General features: G+C 39.6%; 1 protein-coding gene across 1 annotated transcript in view; it reads right to left on the bottom strand.

Annotated features, from left to right (window-relative positions):
* Positions 1–21,073, bottom strand: part of LOC124555989 (KICSTOR complex protein SZT2-like) — a 332,080-nt gene that overhangs the window by 275,778 nt on the left and 35,229 nt on the right. Inside the window, exon 5 of the mRNA XM_047130034.1 lies at positions 5,831–6,829. Within this exon, the coding sequence (XP_046985990.1) occupies positions 5,831–6,829 (999 nt within the window). The remainder of the gene's footprint in view (positions 1–5,830; positions 6,830–21,073) is intronic.

The following is a 21,073-nucleotide window of genomic DNA, read 5'->3' as shown; positions in this document are numbered from 1 at the left end:
ATTCAAATGGCTCCGAGCACTATGGGACTCAACTGCTGAGGTCATTAGTCCCCTAGAACTCAGAACTAGTTAAACCTAACTAACCTAAGGACATCACAAACATCCATGCCCGAGGCAGGATTCGAACCTGCAACCGTAGCGGTCTTGCGGTTCCAGACTGCGGCGCCTTTAACCGCACGGCCACTTCGCCTGGCGACAGTTTTCAGAAAATATGTTCAAAAGTACTTCACCAGGCAGAAAGTCTGTAACCCCCTATAATAAGTCCATAAAAATCCCAGTCTGTACTCGGTAGGTTAAAGTCATTTCCAAATAATATTGCACATTCTGGGTGTTTCTATGCTACTGAGTGTATACTTTCTTTGAATGATTCTAAAACTGTCACAGCAGAACTGGGTGACCAGTAAAAACATCCAACAATTAGACTGAATTCACGTAGACCTGTTATATGCATCCAGATAGCTTTATAGTCAAACTCAAATTCGACCTCAATAGAGACAATATTTCTATGAATAGCAATGAACACTTTTCCTTCTGTGGCATCAAATCTATGCTTCTGATATACTTTCCATGACTTGTCAAATGTTTCAGAGCTTTCTATTTCTGGTTTCAGTCAGCTTTCAGTCCTGGGAATAGTTTGAGCATACCAAATTTCTTGTTTGATAGTAAATTCAGTAACTTTTTTTATGAATACTTTGACAATTTACTAATAAAATTTTGACAGTCAAAGAATCTTCACTCTGAACATTTCTGATTTTGCTACCTATGAGGTGACTAGTGATTGTTCAATAGAGTACATCGAATTACTGCCTAGCCTAAAGAAACCTCAATGTGCAGTCCACACGCATCCTGCTACCCGAGTCGCTGCTTCCTTTGCGTAGTGCACCCCTAAACTATCAAAGGAAGTCCTACAGTCCATCACTCAATATCGCAGCTCCAGAAATCTGCAGTCAAGATCGCCACAGAGTTGACGAGTCTTTGGTTCAGACCCTCTACTAGGTTCCAAACCAAAGGACCCCGATTAACTCTGGGAAGAATGCTGCAAATTGTGAATTCTAATGGAAACCTGCGCAGGAGGGGAGCAGTCTTCATAACTTTCAACAGCCACTCATACGAACTGAAGTTGGCCTCAAAACCCTAGCAACAGGTGTCACTGGTGCTAACATGAGCAACAACTTGCAGATGACTGCACCCTGCATGCTTGATAGCCACAGGCAAGGTACATCTCGGATGAGGGCTCCTGGCAGACAACCGAGTGCACATTGGCTTTCTTTCTGTCCCTTGATACTACTTTCTTAAGGGGCTCCATAACGTGCTTAGTGTTGGAGCTCTTGATAATTAGCAAACTGCTCTACCTATGTGGCTGCTCAGACCATGTTGAAGCAGCGACCAATTGCCATCCACAAGGTAAGTGGGCAAGGCCAAATGTCTAGACTCCACAGTGACCCTCAGCCCCAAGTGACGCAAATGCTTTACCAACCACCGCTCACCCTGCAGCTAGGGCATATCCACTACATTGGATACACTGGGAAGTCCTACGGGCAGTAGGGCCCGTAGGCAAAACAAGTGACACCTGAGGTGTCCCACACAATGCGCCAGATTCCCCACCACTGCTACAACCCAAAGTAGCAGCCTCAACACAGCTGATCATAGCCTAAAGTGCATTCAGCTTTTTACAAAATACGATCATTTCCTCCCATGTCTGCACACAGCACACACACATCCTACCCACCCAAGCATGACTAACTTAAGAAGTAAACTATAAAGGCATGAAGAGAAACCTAAATATGCATCTTGCTACCCACCTTATGTGTCACCAATGGAGACTAACTCCTACTGAGCTGTGTAATTGGTCGTTCAAAAGGAATGACAACAGTGCTCCAAATGGCATGGATGTACACTTTACAGTTACATAAACATGAGATTACACCTCTAAAATACACTTGGGATTTAAGAAGTAAACTATGAAGTAAACACAGAAAAAGATAAATATGTAATTTGCTGGTCTACTGTGCATAACAAGCAAGGGATGGAGCCTGACTGACTGGCTAAGCTGAAACAAACAGTTGCTGGCTCTTCAGAACAAACTGATGAATAACAACTGCACTACAGACTGCCTGAGTCTACACTTCACAGTTACACAGACATGAGCCTACACCTCTTAAACAGAAAAAATATACATGAAATTTAGGAATTAACCTTCAAAGAAAACACAGAAAAAGACAAATGAGTAACTTGCTGGTGAACTGGTGCATAACAGGCAAGAGTGGAGCCTGACTCACAATCTTGCATTTGGCTGGCTCACTTGGTGGCAAATCCACTGAATATGTCTTTCGTCATGAGGGTGTGGTGAAAAGTCCATGGAATGCCAAAGAGATGGTTTTGATGTAAATGGAATTTTGTTTCTGTTACATGGCTGTGTGGTGCCTCATGCAGGTCATATGCCAGCTTCATTTACAAAACAGTTTTGATTATGTAGCTTTTTAAAGTAATTGTATTGTGTCACTTTAATTCCAATCGAAAAACTGGAATACCCTGCCATTATAACATTCCTTTTTTGGAGAGCCATTCAAATTTGGTGAAATTTTATGCAGGGACTGCTCCTTCACTTTCAACTGCAATGGAACAGGCAGCTAAATTCAAATGTTGCCTTTTTTTCCTTGGAAGTGATACACGTGTAAACTGCAACCACAAATGACGATGTCAAGAAAATGAATAATATGATATTGGCCAATCAGTGACAATCAAACATTATGATCAAAAGAAACAGTATGATACATTTTGCATGAAGAATTAAGAATGTGATAACTAAGTGCAAGATAGCCTGCCCGGTTAGCCGTGTGGTCTAACGCATAGCTTTCCGGATTGGGAAGGAGCTGCCTGGTCCCTGGCACATATTCGCCCAGTGGACTTGTGTCGAGGTCCGGTGAGCCGGCCAGTCTGTGGGTGGTTTTTAGGCGGTTTTCCATCTGCCTCGGCGAATGCGGGCTGGTTCCCATTATTCTGCCCCAGCTACACTATGTTGGCGATTGCTGGGCAAACAAGTTCTCCACGTACACGTACACCACCATCAATAGCAGTTACACTTGTCTGGTGTGAGACATTCCCTTGGGGGGGGGGGGGGGGGGGGGGCACCGGGGCCAAACTGCACAATAACCATGAAAGAGTGATTCGGTGTGGGGTGGCGGAGGGGTGAATTGGACTGCGGTAGTCGTTGTGGGGTTGTGGACCACTGTGGCGGCGGCAGGGACTGAGCCTCTCCATCGTTTCTGGGCCCCCGGTTAACATACAAGACAATACAAGTGCAAGATGGTGCTTCACTTGCTGAATGTTAGTAAAAATCAAATGCAAAAACCTACTGCTCAGTATTGACCTATTTGAATTAGAATCCTATTCACTTGAGCACTAGTTTATTAGTATAGATGGGACCACCATATTACACCACAAATGAAACAGCAATCACAGCAGTGAGTGCAAGCCAATGCCATGCAAAAAAACAGAACACAACTTCATCTCCCAGAAAGATAATGTCCAATGTTTTATAGGGTGCAAAATGGACTATCATTATTAATTGGTGTGCAAAGAAAAAAGAAAAAAAAACAAATATTATGCAAGTGTTTTGAATCAGCTGCAGAGAAACACATGAGAAATGGGTCTCGATTTCAAACATGGGGAAAAAAGTCATCTCATCTACTATCAGGACAATGCAGCTTTTTCACTAAGGTGCTTCAGCATTGACAATACTAAGGCACTTGAAGTACCAATTGTTGCAACATTAAATATGTGCAGCATATTTTACTTCCTGTGACTTACACCCATTCGGATGTTTAAACTGGCTTTTGGCTGGAAAATTTTTTTAGTACAATGAAGCATTAACAAACATAAAACACCATTTTTGCAAATGGTTTAGAACTTTGATCCAGGATGGAATCCACCCATTTGAGATTTGTTAAATAAAGTATGTTTTGCTAACAGTTTAAAAGGAAATTACACTGAAAAGTAAGTTACGAGGGTTGTACCAAGAGTAAGGTTCCCATGGTTTTTTTTTTTTTTTTTATACATTGTTGAAAAGCTTACACTTTTGTCTATTTTTCAACATAGTCTCCATTTTTTCAACACACTTTTGAAGACAGTGCTCTAGCTTCTTTTGTGTTTCTAAGTCGAAGAAGTCTCCCACCAACCCATTTAGGAAGCGTGTGACCTCTGCTCAGACTTCGTCGTTGCTCTTAAAGTGTTTGCCACCTAACAGTTGCTTTAGCTTGGGGAAGAGGTGATAATTGCTGGGGGCTAAGTCCTGCCTGTATGGGGGATGGGGCATAACAGTCCACCCAAATTACTTAAAAAGCTCATGTTTGACGAGTGACTTGGGGTTGAGCATTGACGTGAAGAAGCACTATTCCCTCCTTCAGTCATCCTCTCTGGCGATTCTGGATTCCTTGCCGGAGTTTGGTCAAAGTTTCACAATATCTGTATGAGTTTACTGTCATCACAAGTTGCATGAAATCGATGTGGAGTACCCCTTCCAATCCTAAAACACAGTTGCCATAACCATTCCTGCCAACTGCATTTGTTTGAATTTCTTTGGTGGCAATGAACTGGAGTGATGTCACTGATGAGATTGATGTTTTGTTTCAGGGCTGAAATGAAACACCCACATTCCATCTCCCATGTCGATAGAGTCCAACAACTTTTCCTTGTTGCCTTCCAGCTCACACTGTTGAAGAAACTTGCAAGTGCAGCCAAGGCGTTGCTCCTTGTGTCCGTCAGTCAGCATCCATGGGCCCAGTGAGCACACACCTTGCGATAACCCAATGCTTCTGTTAAAGTTCTTTCAATTGTGCTGTGAGAGGCTTCAGGAATGCATTCAACAAGTTCACGGACAGTGACCCTCCAATCTTTGAGCAGCTCACTATTGATTTTCTGGACAATCACATCCGAAACCGTGGGTCTTCCACTCTGTTCTTCATTGTGAGCTTCCGTGCAACCCTGAGAAAAAGCCCTGCACCATTCGCGGATGTGCTAAATGGATATGCACTCTTCGCCATAAGCCTCAGTCAGTTGCTGACGAATCTGCATGGGTGGTAACTTCCTGCTCGAACCTCACACTTGGTGGGAGTGGCGATCAACACTTCCATCTCTGATGGGTGCCAAGCCAACACTGAGTGGCGTAGCAAATAACGAACGGGCAGGCTCGAGAGTGGGGGAATCACTGCACATGGCACTGTCATAAGATTTAGCCTAGCACCTTCCCTTGAGGCTGTAGCTCATTGGGAACCTTACTTTTGGTACAACCCTCATATTTTATCAAAGAACAAAAAAACATTCACTGTAAAAATAAAATCTTTCCCTTTAGTCCTCGAAGACAACTTGATGCATAGTTAACAATACCAAACTGGACACAGATTAACTGTCAGCTTGGAATGTTACTGTCAAATCTGCATTGATGGGTAGCAAAAAACGAAATCAGGCCACTAGTAGTGTTCAAAGAAACACTATGAATTTTGGTATTGTACAACAAAGATACTTGCTTTCATCGGATAATGACTAGATATATGTATCCTGGGCTTCATCTTCTTCCAACAATGTTTCCTCTCATTTCTATGTTCTCTTCTCTTTGCTTTCTGTTTAAAAAGCCATTGTTGATTGCAACATTTCTGACGTCAGTGCTTCATCTTTAGAACTACTGCTGAACTAGTTTGTAGTTTTCAGTATTTATGAACAGTATTTCTTACATCTAATTCTATTCATACTTGATACCGTTACTGTGTAGAAAAGGCATATTATTAACAAAATTTCGAGTGCTTATGAAGGATAAAATGAATTATAAAGTTACCTAAAGTAGAATCGGAGTCTTCAGATTTTGATTCTGAATTGGAGTGTTTGTAACCAGTTTCATCTGTTTTCTTGCTCTTTATATCAAATTCACAGTTTGGAAGATATTCACTTGTCAGTTCAGCTTCAATTTTACGCCTCTGATCATCATAAATATCTTTAACTGCTTTATTAGCAGACTCTTTATACACTAGAGCTTCCATTAAAACAGAGAGTGAGCAGTCATACATATAGACTGGCAATGTAACTGAACCATATACAGGTTTTCGCTCCTCAGCACTACTCTGATTCTTTTCACTAGTTGAATTAAATGACGATTTTCTTTTTAGCAATGGTATCTCATCAGCCTTATGCAATAATGTTTTCTGTTGATATGAAACACCCATCTTTGAGCTACTGCTGTTCTCTCCACCAGAATGCTTATTCCTTAGCACCGAATCATCAGTGGCAGCAAGATCTTCAGTAAGTGATCCTGTTTTTAAGAAGAGTTTATATGGTATGTCACGTACTGTTCGCTTTGTTACTGCATCCAGAGAACTAGCTCGTATACGAAACGGTGTTTCATTGAGAAAGTCACAAGATGACTCTCCACTAGCCTGAAGTTTTAAATGAGCTATATTGCCATGGATTTGTGAAGCATCACATGATGACCTACGAGACAATGAAGATGCTGGAGTAGTTGCTGTGACCGAGGAGCCACCAGCTACTTTTTGCGGAATATCTACAAGTGAGCTAAGCCTGTCCAAACTTGAATATATGGCTCCTTTCTCATTAACCCTTTGTTCACTATTTGAAACACTGGCAAGTTCCAAATGTAAATTTTCATCTACATTGTTCCAGATGTTTACCGCCAAGGTGTCTTTGGTCATCCAGATATCTCCTGAAAGCATGAGATTTTTCAGGTCCGTGTATGTAGCCGGCACAAATGTCAGCATTACATGTGTAACACTTATCCCTTTCAGAAAACATCTCCACTTTGGAATGGGTATTCCATCAGAATCTGAAACAAAAAAAAATCTCTTATTATAAGCAGAACACCATTTAAACACCATTTAAAAAAAAAAAAAATATTACTCTGGCTTTAATTATACTGTTATCAGTAATATTATGTTAAAAAGACATATTTTGGAACAACTGATATCTCAATTTTTTATACCACAAGCTATCTTGTATGTACTGCAGTGAAATAATAAAGGTCATATGGCAAGAACTGTTTAAAAAAAGTACTTGAAATATGTTGTATAGACAGTTCAGCACATCAGCAGTGCCCATGTAAAATCTGTGAAACATGTAAGGAACTATATTAAAGAAGAAAGATTTTATTACTCACTACCTCAGGAGACATGATTTTAATTAACAGCTGTAAGGGGAAGAAAGCCACTGACAGAGGTTTACTTCTATTACACTGACTCACAGTTTTCTACTGTGTAGATTCTGCAAATCTGGGGAAGGCAGAGAGGCCTAGTGACTTGGGCAGTTTAAAAGATAATACAGTCACAAAATTTTCTAACACCTTTTGCTATCCTTCTGCAAAGCTTCAGTTTGACATCTTGAAACAACTTTGTCAGCAGATCTTGATAATACTGAATGGGACTGCTCTGTGTTTTTTGTATCATCTGTTAAGATAAATGTAATCTGACAACTATTCTTGTAAACATAAGCCCAAATAGTTATATGACTTTCTTTCATTTCTGTATCAAAACTGTGAGACCAACAGTTCTCCACAAGATAGAGCAACTATAAATGTCAGTTTCTGTGTTCTTGCTTCCAGGTGTGACCTCCATTCTTCCAAATTTTACAGAAGTGTACGTCGTTATAGATTGTCACCCAGTGTGGTGTACATTCAATCAATTACAAAATCCTATAATAAAAGACACCTCTTCTACTTCTACATCTAGAGACAGCTCCTCATTCCCTTTCTTGTTCAACTCACAAACAAGGTAAGCGGAAAAAAGCTATCTATATGCTCCTGTATGAGCCCTAATTTCTCTTATCTTTTCCTCACAGTCCTTACATGAAATGTGTATTTGTGGCAGTAAAATCATTCTGCAGTCAGCTGCAAATACTGGTTCTCTACATTTTCTCAGTAGTGTTTTTCAAAAAGGATATTGACTTTCCTCCTGGGGTTCTCATTTCAGTTCACGGAGCACTTCCATAATATTCCTGTGTTGATCAAACGTACTGATAGCAAATCTAGCAGCATGCCTTTGAACTGCTTTGAGCTCTTCCTGTAATTTGACCTGTTTATGATTTCAAACACTAGAGAAGTGCTCAAGAATGAGATGCACAAGTGGTCTGTGCATGGTCTCCTTTACACATGAATTATGCTTCCCTAGAACTCTCCCAATAAGTCAAAGTTGACCATTTGTCATTTCCATTTCATATCACTTTCTAGTGTTATGCCTAGACATTTAATCAACGTGGCTGTGCCAAGAAACACACACTAATACTGTATTTGAACATTACAGGATTTCTTTTGCCTCTACTCAGCTGCATTAACAAGTAGAAATGCTCTCTAAAGTCAATCTGTACCGACCTACAGTCACACAATGCAGATACTTTCCAGTGCACTACAGTATAATCAGCAAACGGGAGGAGATTGCTGCTCACTCTGTCTGTCAGAGAACAAGAGCAGTCCTTTCATACTTTCCTGGGGCATGTTTGATGTACCCTTGTCTCTGATGAACACTCATCATCTAGGACAATGTACTGGATTCTATTACTTAACAAATCTACGAGAAGTTATTCCATGTGCTCAGATCTTCATTGACAGTCTACCATAGGACACTGTGTCAAACTTTTTCAGAAATTAACTAATATAGAGTTTGCCTGTTGCCATCCACATGTGACTGACAAAATTTTGAGTGATAAAAATGGCAAGTTGAATTTTGCAAGAGTGATGTTTTCTAAATTCATGTTGATTTGTAGACAGAAACTTTTCTACTGCAAAGAAATTTATTATATTTGAACTCATAATATTCTCTAGAATTTTGTAGCAGATCACTGTGGGTCCATTCTTTTACCCTTCTTATACAGGATTCAAGTCTTTTTTTTTTTTTTTTTTTTTAGTGCTGGCGGGCAAATGATTTGTCCTAAATGTAAGCTAAGTATGGAGTCAATTCCAAAGAGAGTACTCTCTGTAAAACCAAACTAGGATTCTGTTTGGACCTGGAAAGTTATTTGTTCTCAACTCTCATCACTTAAAACTATGTGCTCAGACTCCTCGGTATATAGCCATGAAAATTCACAACACAATAAAAGAGTGTGACATAACGAATATGAAGATAAATATTTTAAAAAGCAAGTTACATGATTTTCTAATTGAATGATGCTACTGCTATGTGGAAGATTTCATGAATGTCGAGGTGATCCTTTGAGCTGGATCCCTAAAATGGAATGAAAATTTATGATAGTTATAGTAGATGTAAATTTCAAGTTAGTAAACTCTCCACAAAGTATTATTGTAAGTGTGAGAAAGTTTTAAATAAGCAAATTGTAACCTTGACATGTCTCTTGTACATCAGACATATGTTCTGAAATTGTGTACATTATGAGATGAATAAAACACATTTCACATTGATCTTTTTAAGGTCACATGAATTTCAGTTAACTTTTTCCTGTCAAGATTCTGCTTTCATTTATGAACCTAGAGCACAACAACCTCTGTTTCCTAAGTGTCTTCTGTATTTTGTAATGAAATCACAGTATATCTTTTCCATCCTAAATACAGTTACTTGGGACGTAATTCTCCAGAGTATGACTTACAATCAGTTTACACTTTACCCATAATTCCCTTATGCCATCATACTGGAACCAAATGATGCCCATTCATTTTCTAAGTAGGATGCCAAAAATTGCTTATCATCTGTTTCCAGCATGAAACTATTCTAGCCTTCTTTATCAATTCATAAACTTCAGAAACCATTGTTTCTATGATGATGTCATGATCACTAAATCCTGTCTTTATACTGACACTGTCGATAAGGACAGGACTGTTTGCAGCTATAAGGTCGTGTAGATTGTCAAACTAGCACCTCAAGACAGTTTGGAAAATGTGTTGCCAGCCGGAGTGGCCGTGCAGTTCTAGGCGCTACAGTCTGGAGCCGAGCGACCGGTACGGTCGCAGGTTCGAATCCTGCCTCGGGCATGGATGTGTGTGATGTCCTTAGGTTAGTTAGGTTTAAGTAGTTCTAAGTTCTAGGCGACTGATGACCTCAGAATTTAAGTCGCATAGTGCTCAGAGCCATTTGAACCATTTGAAAATGTGTTGAGAACTGTTATTGGGTGATCTGGGTAGTCCCACACTTTCAGACTTTATTTTAATGACATTACAATTGTTAAGGTGGAACTGGGTGGCCAGTAGGTAGTAACTTTATCTGATAGTAACTTTATGTGCCATAGGGTGGTTAGGCGTGTCCTGATAACTATCCAGTCAGCTTCAGTTTTGACCTCAACAGACACAATATTTTTATCACTTGTAATAAATGCTCCCCATCCTGTGGCATCTAATCCATCTTTTTCATATATGATCCATGTCTTGTTAGGGTTTTGGAGCTTTCTACTTCAGGTTTCATCAAGCTTTCAGTTCTGAGTTTATTTTGAAAGTGAGAGCTTTGCTGGAGGCCACCTAATTCAGGGACTATGTTAGGACTGCTTCGAAAATTTATTCTTAAAATATTGACATTCAAAGTGTCTTTAATTTGCACTACCAAATATGTTAAAATTACAAACATTATGTACAAGAAAACACAGATTGTCACTGATACTAGTTCATTGCATACTGACAGAAAAATAAAAAATAAATGAGAGACTCATCCCATAACTTTTGTCAAGCAAGAATGTTTGCATTGAGCTGGGACAAATGATTATGTACATATTAGACACCAAAGAAGTGTCCCCATGTGAGCTGGGACAAATAATTATGTACATATTAGATACCAAAGAAGACTCCCCATGTTCAAAGACTGTTGATTTATCTATCAGAAATAGTCTATCACTTCATGGTACATCCTCTGTCTCTGTATAACCACCATAACCTCTTCAGCTTTCACTCAACCTTGTATACTTGCAAATTATTTCCACGTACAATGACCAGTTAATCAGCAGTTTCCTTAACCAGTAACTCTTTCAATGCAAAAACTAAACTATAGCATGATCTATTTGGGTAGATAAAATGGTCTACTCAGCAAGCAGTGGCAGGAAACAAAACACACACACACACACACACACACACACACACACACACACACACACATTAAAGAAAATTATGCTTATGCAATCATTTAGAGCCAGTGGCTCCTTCTTCCAGCAGAAGGGTTGAAAGGGAAGGAAAAGGAGTGAAGGAAAATGACTGGAGAGGTTTAGGAAAGGGGTAGATTTTGGAAAAGTTACTCAGAACTGTGGTCAGGGGAAACTTACCAGACGAGATGAGAAGGAAAGACTGATTGTTGGAGACTGCACCGGATGAAATTTAAACACCTCAGAGTTTAAAGGTGGAAGACAGGGTAATATGAAAGACAGAGATTACTGCAAGGACATCATGCATGAGTTAATAAATGTGAAAAGCTAAGTGCAAGGTGTATGGTGAAAAATAGACACGTCAGATAGTGAAAGATGTAGAAAACAAAAATAAAGTGAAGAAGGGAGTAGTTACTGAGTAGAAATGCTGAGATGGAAGAAACTGATGTAAATTTCTTTGTTAGAAATTATTGTACGACTTTCACATTACTAAACAATGCCATGATGGGTGAATACAGTGGTGTATCTCGTTGCACTTTCATGGTATATGAAACGTGAAAGAATTACCACTATATATATAATGATTCAGACTTCATGGCAGCCTTCATTACATTTCATAATGTATCTGAAATGCAATTAACTGTGTGTAATGATAAAAATTTTCAATTTGTAATGAGACTAACAAGAATTTTTGTGAATATTTGTAGTCAGAATAACTTAATAGTCAATCATTGTACTAAGAGACTAACCTCTAATTTTTTTCCCAGTGTATACTGATTTTGTTCCTAATGGATTATGGAGCACTGTTCAAAAGTGCTGGTAATTTTTTACTGATCACTTTCAGTCATCCTGAATGGGCACCAGATACACTCCTGGAAATTGAAATAAGAACACCGTCAATTCATTGTCCCAGGAAGGGGAAACTTTATTGACACATTCCTGGGGTCAGATACATCACATGATCACACTGACAGAACCACAGGCACATAGACACAGGCAACAGAGCATGCACAATGTCGGCACTAGTACAGTGTATATCAACCTTTCGCAGCAATGCAGGCTGCTATTCTCCCATGGAGACGATCGTAGAGATGCTGGATGTAGTCCTGTGGAACGGCTTGCCATGCCATTTACACCTGGCGCCTCAGTTGGACCAGCGTTCGTGCTGGACGTGCAGACCGCGTGAGACGACGCTTCATCCAGTCCCAAACATGCTCAATGGGGGACAGATCCGGAGATCTTGCTGGCCAGGGTAGTTGACTTACACCTTCTAGAGCACGTTGGGTGGCACAGGATACATGCGGACGTGCATTGTCCTGTTGGAACAGCAAGTTCCCTTGCCGGTCTAGGAATGGTAGAACGATGGGTTCGATGACGGTTTGGATGTACCGTGCACTATTCAGTGTCCCCTCGACGATCACCAGTGGTGTACGGCCAGTGTAGGAGATCGCTCCCCACACCATGATGCCGGGTGTTGGCCCTGTGTGCCTCGGTCGTATGCAGTCCTGATTGTGGCGCTCACCTGCACGGCGCCAAACACGCATACGACCATCATTGGCACCAAGGCAGAAGCGACTCTCATCGCTGAAGACGACACGTCTCCATTCGTCCCTCCATTCACGCCTGTCGCGACACCACTGGAGGCGGGCTGCACGATGTTGGGGCGTGAGCGGAAGACGGCCTAACGGTGTGCGGGACCGCAGCCCAGCTTCATGGAGACGGTTGCGAATGGTCCTCGCCGATACCCCAGGAGCAACAGTGTCCCTAATTTGCTGGGAAGTGGCGGTGCGGTCCCCTACGGCACTGCGTAGGATCCTACGGTCTTGGCGTGCATCCGTGCGTCGCTGCGGTCCGGTTCCAGGTCGACGGGCACGTGCACCTTCCGCCGACCACTGGCGACAACATCGATGTACTGTGGAGACCTCACGCCCCACGTGTTGAGCAATTCGGCGGTACGTCCACCCGGCCTCCCGCATGCCCACTATACGCCCTCGCTCAAAGTCCGTCAACTGCACATACGGTTCACGTCCACGCTGTCGCGGCATGCTACCAGTGTTAAAGACTGCGATGGAGCTCCGTATGCCACGGTAAACTGGCTGACACTGACGGCGGCGGTGCACAAATGCTGCGCAGCTAGCGCCATTCGACGGCCAACACCGCGGTTCCTGGTGTGTCCGCTGTGCCGTGTGTGTGATCATTGCTTGTACAGCCCTCTCGCAGTGTCCGGAGCAAGTATGGTGGGTCTGACACACCGGTGTCAATGTGTTCTTTTTTCCATTTCCAGGAGTGTATTTGATATTGCTCTACTTCAAATAGATATGAATTTCAAAATTTAAACACAAATTAAAGAAAGAAAGAAATATAACAGCTTCTTAGTTGCTCCTGGGGAAAAGGTTGTTGTGTAATGTAATATGCAAGTATTAGTAATTCTCAAGGGAAAAATTTATTACAACTATATGATCAGTTACTAGCACTTCTGAACAGTGCTCCATAAACTATTAGGAATGAGATCAGGAAACAATGAAAAAATTTAGAGATTAATATTTTAATGGAATGAGTGACTATTAAACTATTCTGACTACAAATCCTCACCAAAATTCTTGTTAGTCCCATTACAATTTGAAAATTTTTATCTTTACACACTGTTAATTGCATTTCAGATAAAATTATGAAATGTAATAAGGGCTGCCATGAAGACTGAACCACTACCTATATATGTTGTGGGAATACTTTCACATTTTACATACCACAAAAACGCAATGAGATACACTACTGCACACACCCATGATGGCAGTGTTTAATAATGTGAAACTCATAGTATAGTTTAGTTTTTGCATTTAAAGAGATACTGATGAAGGAAATTGTTGGTTAACTATTCATTGTATGTGGAAAGGATTTGCCAGTATACAAGGTCGATCGAAAGTTGAAAAGCTTGTAAGGTTGTGATGCTTATACAGAGACAGAGGATGTACCATGAAGTGGTAGGCTATTTCTAAGAGAGGACTCAACAGTCTTTGAACATGGAGGATCTTCTGCACTGTCTAATATGTACACAATCATCTGTCTCAGCTCAGTGCAAAAGTTCTTGCTTGGCAGAAGTTTTGGAGCGAGTCTCTCATTTGTGTAAACATTAGCAGCCATACTAACATTTTCTTTCTATCAGTGTGCAGTGAACTGGTATCAGAGAAAATCTCTGTGTTTTCTGGTACCTAATGTTTCTGATTTTAACAAGTCTGGTAGTGCAAATTAAAGACACTTTGAATGTCAATATTTTAACAATAAATTTTCACAGCAGTCCTAACATACTCCCTGAATTAGATGGCCTCCAGCAAAGCTGTCACATTCAAAATAAACTCAGAACTGAGAGCTTCATGAAACCTGAAGTAGAAAGCTCCGAAACCTTAACAAGACATGGATCATATATGAAAAAGACAGGTTAAATGCCACAGGATGGGGTGTATTCATTACAATTGACAAAAATATTGTGTCTATTGAGGTCAAAATTGAAGGTGACTGCAAAGTTATCAGGTCACGACTAACCACTCTAGGTGAAATTAAGTTACTACCAGATGTTTCTACTGGCCACCCAGTTCCACCCAAACAGAGGCCTGCAACTCAAATCTCACTCAGCAAATAACTTAAGGAGATTATTTCAATTTAACAATATGATTATTATGGCTCTGGAGCCTAACCATCACTTGCCACACAGCCGCATCTTAACATACATAACAGCAATGAAAACTACAAGAAATTCACACAAGTCAGACATCTGCTTCTGGCTTTGCTGCCCATGATGTGATGTTCTTAATGCATTCCATGTGCACTGCCACAAAAAAAATCGTATGCAATCACATATAGAAAATTAAAATGTGATATCCTATGAAAGAACGGTTCAGATATTCCAAGGCAAGATATAAGAAATGAGCTGACATTAGACTGTAATGTCCAGGAATTAAGTCGCAGACTTACAGTACTGTAAGACAAACACATCCCTAAATTTTCAGTCAAAGTAAAGGGTTCTCCTGCTACATGGCTGAGAACAAAACTCTAACAAATAAAGAATATACAAGACGCTCCGAAAAAAAAAAAGTGAAATCCAACACCTGAACTTTGTGAAGTATACAGGAACACGCCCTTTGCAGTTAACAATTGTAGTTGTAAAAAGTAGAAGACAGCAATGAAGTGGAGCATTTGCACTCACCCAAACACACACTGGCATGCAAAAGAAGATTCAACATAAGCACATAAATTACATATCAACACACAACATAAGCTCGGTACTTGAGACCAGAAACTCAAGAATTTCACAGATGAATTAAATAAACAAAAAATTTTAACAGCAGGGCTCCAAGAAATGAGAAACACAATACAGGCCACTTCAAGTCATAAGGGTAGAGAATTTAAAATGGGAAACTAGGACAGAGCATTAAGAAGCAGTATGACCAATTTTGAACATGATTTATAGTGAACATAAACATAATAGATTCAAAATCACCCAGAATTGTAAACTCTGACTTTTAAAACAATGAATAAAAGCTTCACAATGATAAAAGCTCATGCTCCTACAAATGAACAAAACTGTCTAACAAAAAGAAAGGAAGAGACAGATAAATTTTGGGATCTTCTCAAACAAACTGTGAACAGAATAAGTAAAAGGAATGTAAAAATCTTATTGGGAGACTTCAACACCCAGCTAGGAAAACTAAGGAAATATAAAGATATATTTGAAAAATTGGATTCCACATAACTTTCCAATCAAGAATGGTCAAAGACTTGTAGAACTCTGCAGAGAACATAACCTTACATCTAGAACATCACAGTTCAAGACAATTATTATCACGAAACCAATTCCAGGAACTACCATAAAATCTTTGGGAAACAACTACAACAGTATGAGCCCCTTACATTAATACTGGAACATGAAGATGGAAGAATGGCACGCAGTAAAAAATAAAAATAATTCTGAAATCATAGCAAAAGCATTCTAAAATTGCTGAATTGTGAAGGATCCAAAGAACTCTTACAAATCAATGAAAAAATCCCAATTAAAACTGGACCGAACAAATCAGATTCCCCAACTTTCCAAAGGGGGGGGGGGGAGGGGGGGGCAAGAGGAAGAGGAGGAGGAGGAGGAGGGGGGGATGTGGAGAAGATCAGGTTTTTGTTGAAATGTGGAAATATTAATGTGACATAGTGAATACCTCCTCTATCATCCATCCACTACGCATGAAGGGGGATAAGAGCGATCCGTACAACTACAGACAGCAGAGGAATCTCTCTCCTGCACTGCACATACAAGGTTTTATCCAAGATCCTAAGGAGCAACTAGAACAGGATTTAAGGTAATACCAGGGAGGATTCGGACCATAGAGAAGCTGTGCAGAGCAGATCATTAGTTTAAAACTAATTATGACATACTAAAGGAAATGGAACAAAGTTGTAGACTTTAAGAAGGCATGTGACTCTTCCTGTACACCATCAGTATTAAAAATTTTAAGGACTCTAAGGTTCCATCCAAAACTAATGAGATTAATAGGACTTCCTCTTACCAACACCAAATCAAAAGTGACATTTAGAAGAGACATTTCTGAACCATTCATTATAAAAACAGGCCTAAGACTAGACGGCTGTCTATCACCATTACTGTTCAACTGTGCACTGGAATACATAATGAGAGAATGATACTAGAATAACCCACAGACCATAAGAATTGAAGGCGCTGAAAATGGCATAAGTTTGAACTGCTTGGGACTTGATGATGTTGATCTTGTTCTCCTAGCTGACAACATTAAAGAAACCAGGAAACAAGTTAAATCACTACAAGAAATAGCACAGAAAATCTGCCTCAGAATATCATTAAAAAAAGAGGTTATGCTAACTGACTGACCACTTGCAAACAAAATTGAAATAGGAGTACAGAACATAAAAATTGTTGCTAAATATTTAGGTGAAAGCATAACTTACAAAATTTAAAGAAAAAAAAACCAAAGCAAAATAAAATTAAAAATTGAAGAAATCAAATTACATTACCAAAAACATATACAACAAAATCTATCCATATATGCAAAATTAAAACAATATAAAAAAGTTACACAACCAGAAATAACTTACACAGCTGAAATCATCATCAACACAACTAATACAGCAGAAATTGACAGAAGACTAAAGATAGAAAGAAGTATAATTAGGATATGCATAAATAAACAATATGAAGTAAATTGGCATGGCAGATGGAACAATATACAAGAAAATAAAACCAGTTACGAACACAATCAGGAAGAAACATATTTCATCCTTTGGACATGTGATGAGAACACCAGAAAACAGAATTAGTAAGGGAATAACAGAAAAAAATGTGGAAAAGTAAGAGCTACATTAAATGGATCACAGAAATTAAAGAAGATATAAGAGAACTCCAAATTACAGTAGATTACCTGAAAAGCAAAAGAGAGAAAACCAGAGTACTGCAAGACACACAAACCAGACTGCAAAACGAAGATCAATAAAGGGGTTACAAGAAGAGTAACCTACAACAAAGAAACAAAGAAAATATCTGACAGAATGAAGATGTATTGGGCAGACAGAAGAGCCAAACCCCTTCATATAATAATAAATTATAATAATCCTTGTATAACCAGTGTACTACTGAACTGTCTTAATTAATTATTATTGAACTGTATTGTATTACTAAATAGCAACAACTTGTATAAACTTTTGTATAACTGCCTAGAGTGGTCCAATGAAGGCCTTAAAATAAAACAATTAAATAAATACAGGAAGCTGCAGAAATAAGTGAAGCAAAATGTGGGCAATGCCAAAATCAGGTATGCCTGCTCTGTTGTATGCAGCAATTCGAATCGTGCAGCACCATGAAAATAACTGTGCAGCTTTGGGATAGAAAGGCAACATCTGATGCTATTTTTTTAAGCCTCTGCAGATATATTAAATAACTTTTTCTCAGCAATGATGAACTCTCATTTTGCTACGAGTTATCGGTTAAAGACAGCACCTTCACAATAAATATATATTTCTAAAACATGTTTTTACATGCACAGTATGGGAAAACAATCATGAGAATCTGCTCTGATGCAGTACGTAATAATGGAGTGAGCATGTGTATGATTTAAAATGTTGCCAGTATTATTATTCCAGCTCTTACAGATACATTCAGTCTCTATCTCTTGTTGGTGCATATATCCTACAAAGTAAACGCAAAACTTAATCCAACCAACAGCCAAGAATGATAATTCAAAATCACTGAGTAATTATAGGCCAATCAGCATGTTACCAACAGTACCTATAGCTTTGGAGTGCATTGTTCATGAACAGTTGATAGATTAAATTACAAAGATTAATATCATAGTGCAGCAACTGGATTAATCAAAGTGACTGATGACATCAAACATGCCATGGACAGGTGTGAAGTGATTATTTTAACACTGCTTGTTTTCAGCAAGATTTCTGATACTGCTGATTTCAATATATTAATTAATGAAAATAAAACAGCTATTATTTTATTTAAAACAATTCTGACAGTCACCTTACAAACAGGTATTGAGTCAACCGTGGGTCAGAGAAGGCATCATGGAAATATGCTCTCAGGAGTCCCTCAGGGTTCAGACCTTAGTATATTGCTAGTCTTGCTGTACAGCACTGATACTTCATACACTATGTTATCAAAAGTAACACACCCAAATGCATACATTTTTCATATTAGGTGCATTGTGCTGCCACCTACTGCAAGGTACTCCATATCAGTGACCTCAGTAGTCATTAGACATCATGAGAGAGCAGAATGGGGTGCTCCACAGAACTCACGGACTTAGAACGTGGTCAGGTGATTGGGTGTCACTTGTGTCATACGTCTGTACGCGAGATTTCACACTCCTAGACATCCCTAGGTCCACTGTTTCCAATATGATAGTGAAGTGGAAATGTGAAGGAATATGTACAGCACAAAATTGTACAGGCCGACCTCGTCTGTTGACTGGCAGAAACCGCTGATAGCTGAAGAGGGTCATAATGTGTAATAGGAAGACATCTATCCAGACCATCACACAGGAACTCCAAACTACATCAGGATCCACTGCAAGTTCTATGACAGTACAACAGCAGATGAGAAAACTTGGATTATATGGTCGAGCGATTGCTCATAAGCCACACATCATGCCGGTAAATGCCAAACAATGCCTCGCTTGGTGTAAGGAGTGTAAACATTGGACTATTGAACAGCGGAAAAACGTTGTGTGCAGTGACGAATCATGGTACACAATGTGGTGATCAGATAGCAGGCTGAGGGTGTGGCAAATACCCGGTGAATTTCATCTGCCAGCATTTGCCGTGCCAACAGTAAAATTTGGAGGCGGTGGTGTTATGGTGTGGTCGTGTTTATCATGGAGGGGGGCTTGCACCCCTTGCTGTTTTGCACAGCACTGTCACAGCACAGGCCTACATTGATGTTCTAAGCACCTTCTAGCTTCCCGCTATTGAAGAGGAATTCGGGAATGGCGATTTCATCTTTCAACATGATCAAGCACCTGTTCATAATGCACGGCCTGTGGCAGAGTAGTTACATGACAATAACATCCCTGTAATGGACTGGCCTGTACAGAGGCCTGACCTGAATCCTATAAAACACCTTTGGGATGTTTTGGAACGTCAACTTCGTGCCAGGCCTCACCAACTGACATCGATACCTCTCCTCAGCATAGCCCTCCATGAAGAATGGGCTGCCATTCCCCAAGAAACCTTCCAGCACCTGATTGAATGTATGCCTGCGAGGGTGAAAGCTGTCATCAAGGCTAAGGGTGGGCCAACACCATATTGAATTCCAGCATTACCAATGGAGGGCACCTCCAACTTGTAAGTCATTTTCAGCCAGGTGTCCAGATACTTTTGATCACATAGTGTATATACCACATATTTATAACTACCACACATAAGCTGATGATATACATTGGTATCTAACCAGTAGCTCTACGAACTTTGCTGCTCTTGTATCAGGTATCAATGATGATGACCTTAGTATCCACATGAAAAATATGTAGGGGATTCCGGCCCCCTCCCCCTCTCTCCATCCCATCGCCAAAAAAATTTGAAACTAAAAGTCTGATTTAGACCTTTAAATGCTATATTTCATACACTTTCCAACTCTAAATCAAGGAGATATGTTTAAATGACCATACATTTATATTTATTTTCATATTAAATTTAATCCAAATTATCATTTTCAATAAAGAAACCTTCTTCAGCCTCAATGTCACTCCCACTTGCAATGAATGTGACGTGGGATTCTACAGCTGGTGATCCCCCTGCCACATCGATGTCTATAACTGACTGCTGCCCCCTACATACATTCATTTTTGTCTCATAGAAAGCATCTTAATTATTATTATTATTATTATTATTATTTCTTTACTTTCTCAGATGTTAAGTCTGGTTAAAAATGGGACGTGACGCGGACCTTGATCAAGCGTCACTTCCTTTTAACTGTACGGTATATGTTATATTGCATTTAGGAACTTTCGGGTAATTGAACATGTATCAATAATTACGGATTTCTGTAATTGTATATATAAGTTTGGATGTAGCTGTATTGTATTGATGTACTGGTGGATATTGTGTGGTATGACTCCTGTAGTTGATAGTATAATTGGTATAATGTCAACTTTATTCTGATGCCACATGTCCTTGACTTCCTCAGCCAGTTGGATGTATTTTTCAATTTTTTCTCCTGTTTTCTTTTGTATATTTGTTGTATTGGGTATGGATGTTTCGATTAGTTGTGTTAATTTCTTCTTTTTATTGGTGAGTATGATGTCAGGTTTGCTATGTGGTGTTGTTTTATCTGTTGTAATGGTTCTGTTCCAGTATAATTTGTATTCATCATTCTCCAGTACATTTTGTGGTGCATACTTGTATGTGGGAACGTGTTGTTTTATAAGTTTATGTTGTAAGGCAAGCTGTTGATGTATTATTTTTGCTACATTGTCATGTCTTCTGGGGT

This window comes from Schistocerca americana, chromosome X (genome assembly GCF_021461395.2).
Source record: "Schistocerca americana isolate TAMUIC-IGC-003095 chromosome X, iqSchAmer2.1, whole genome shotgun sequence".
Taxonomy (NCBI): Eukaryota; Metazoa; Arthropoda; class Insecta; order Orthoptera; family Acrididae; genus Schistocerca; species Schistocerca americana.
Note: the sequence above shows the minus strand (reverse complement) of the source record. Positions and strands in the feature narration are given on the sequence as shown.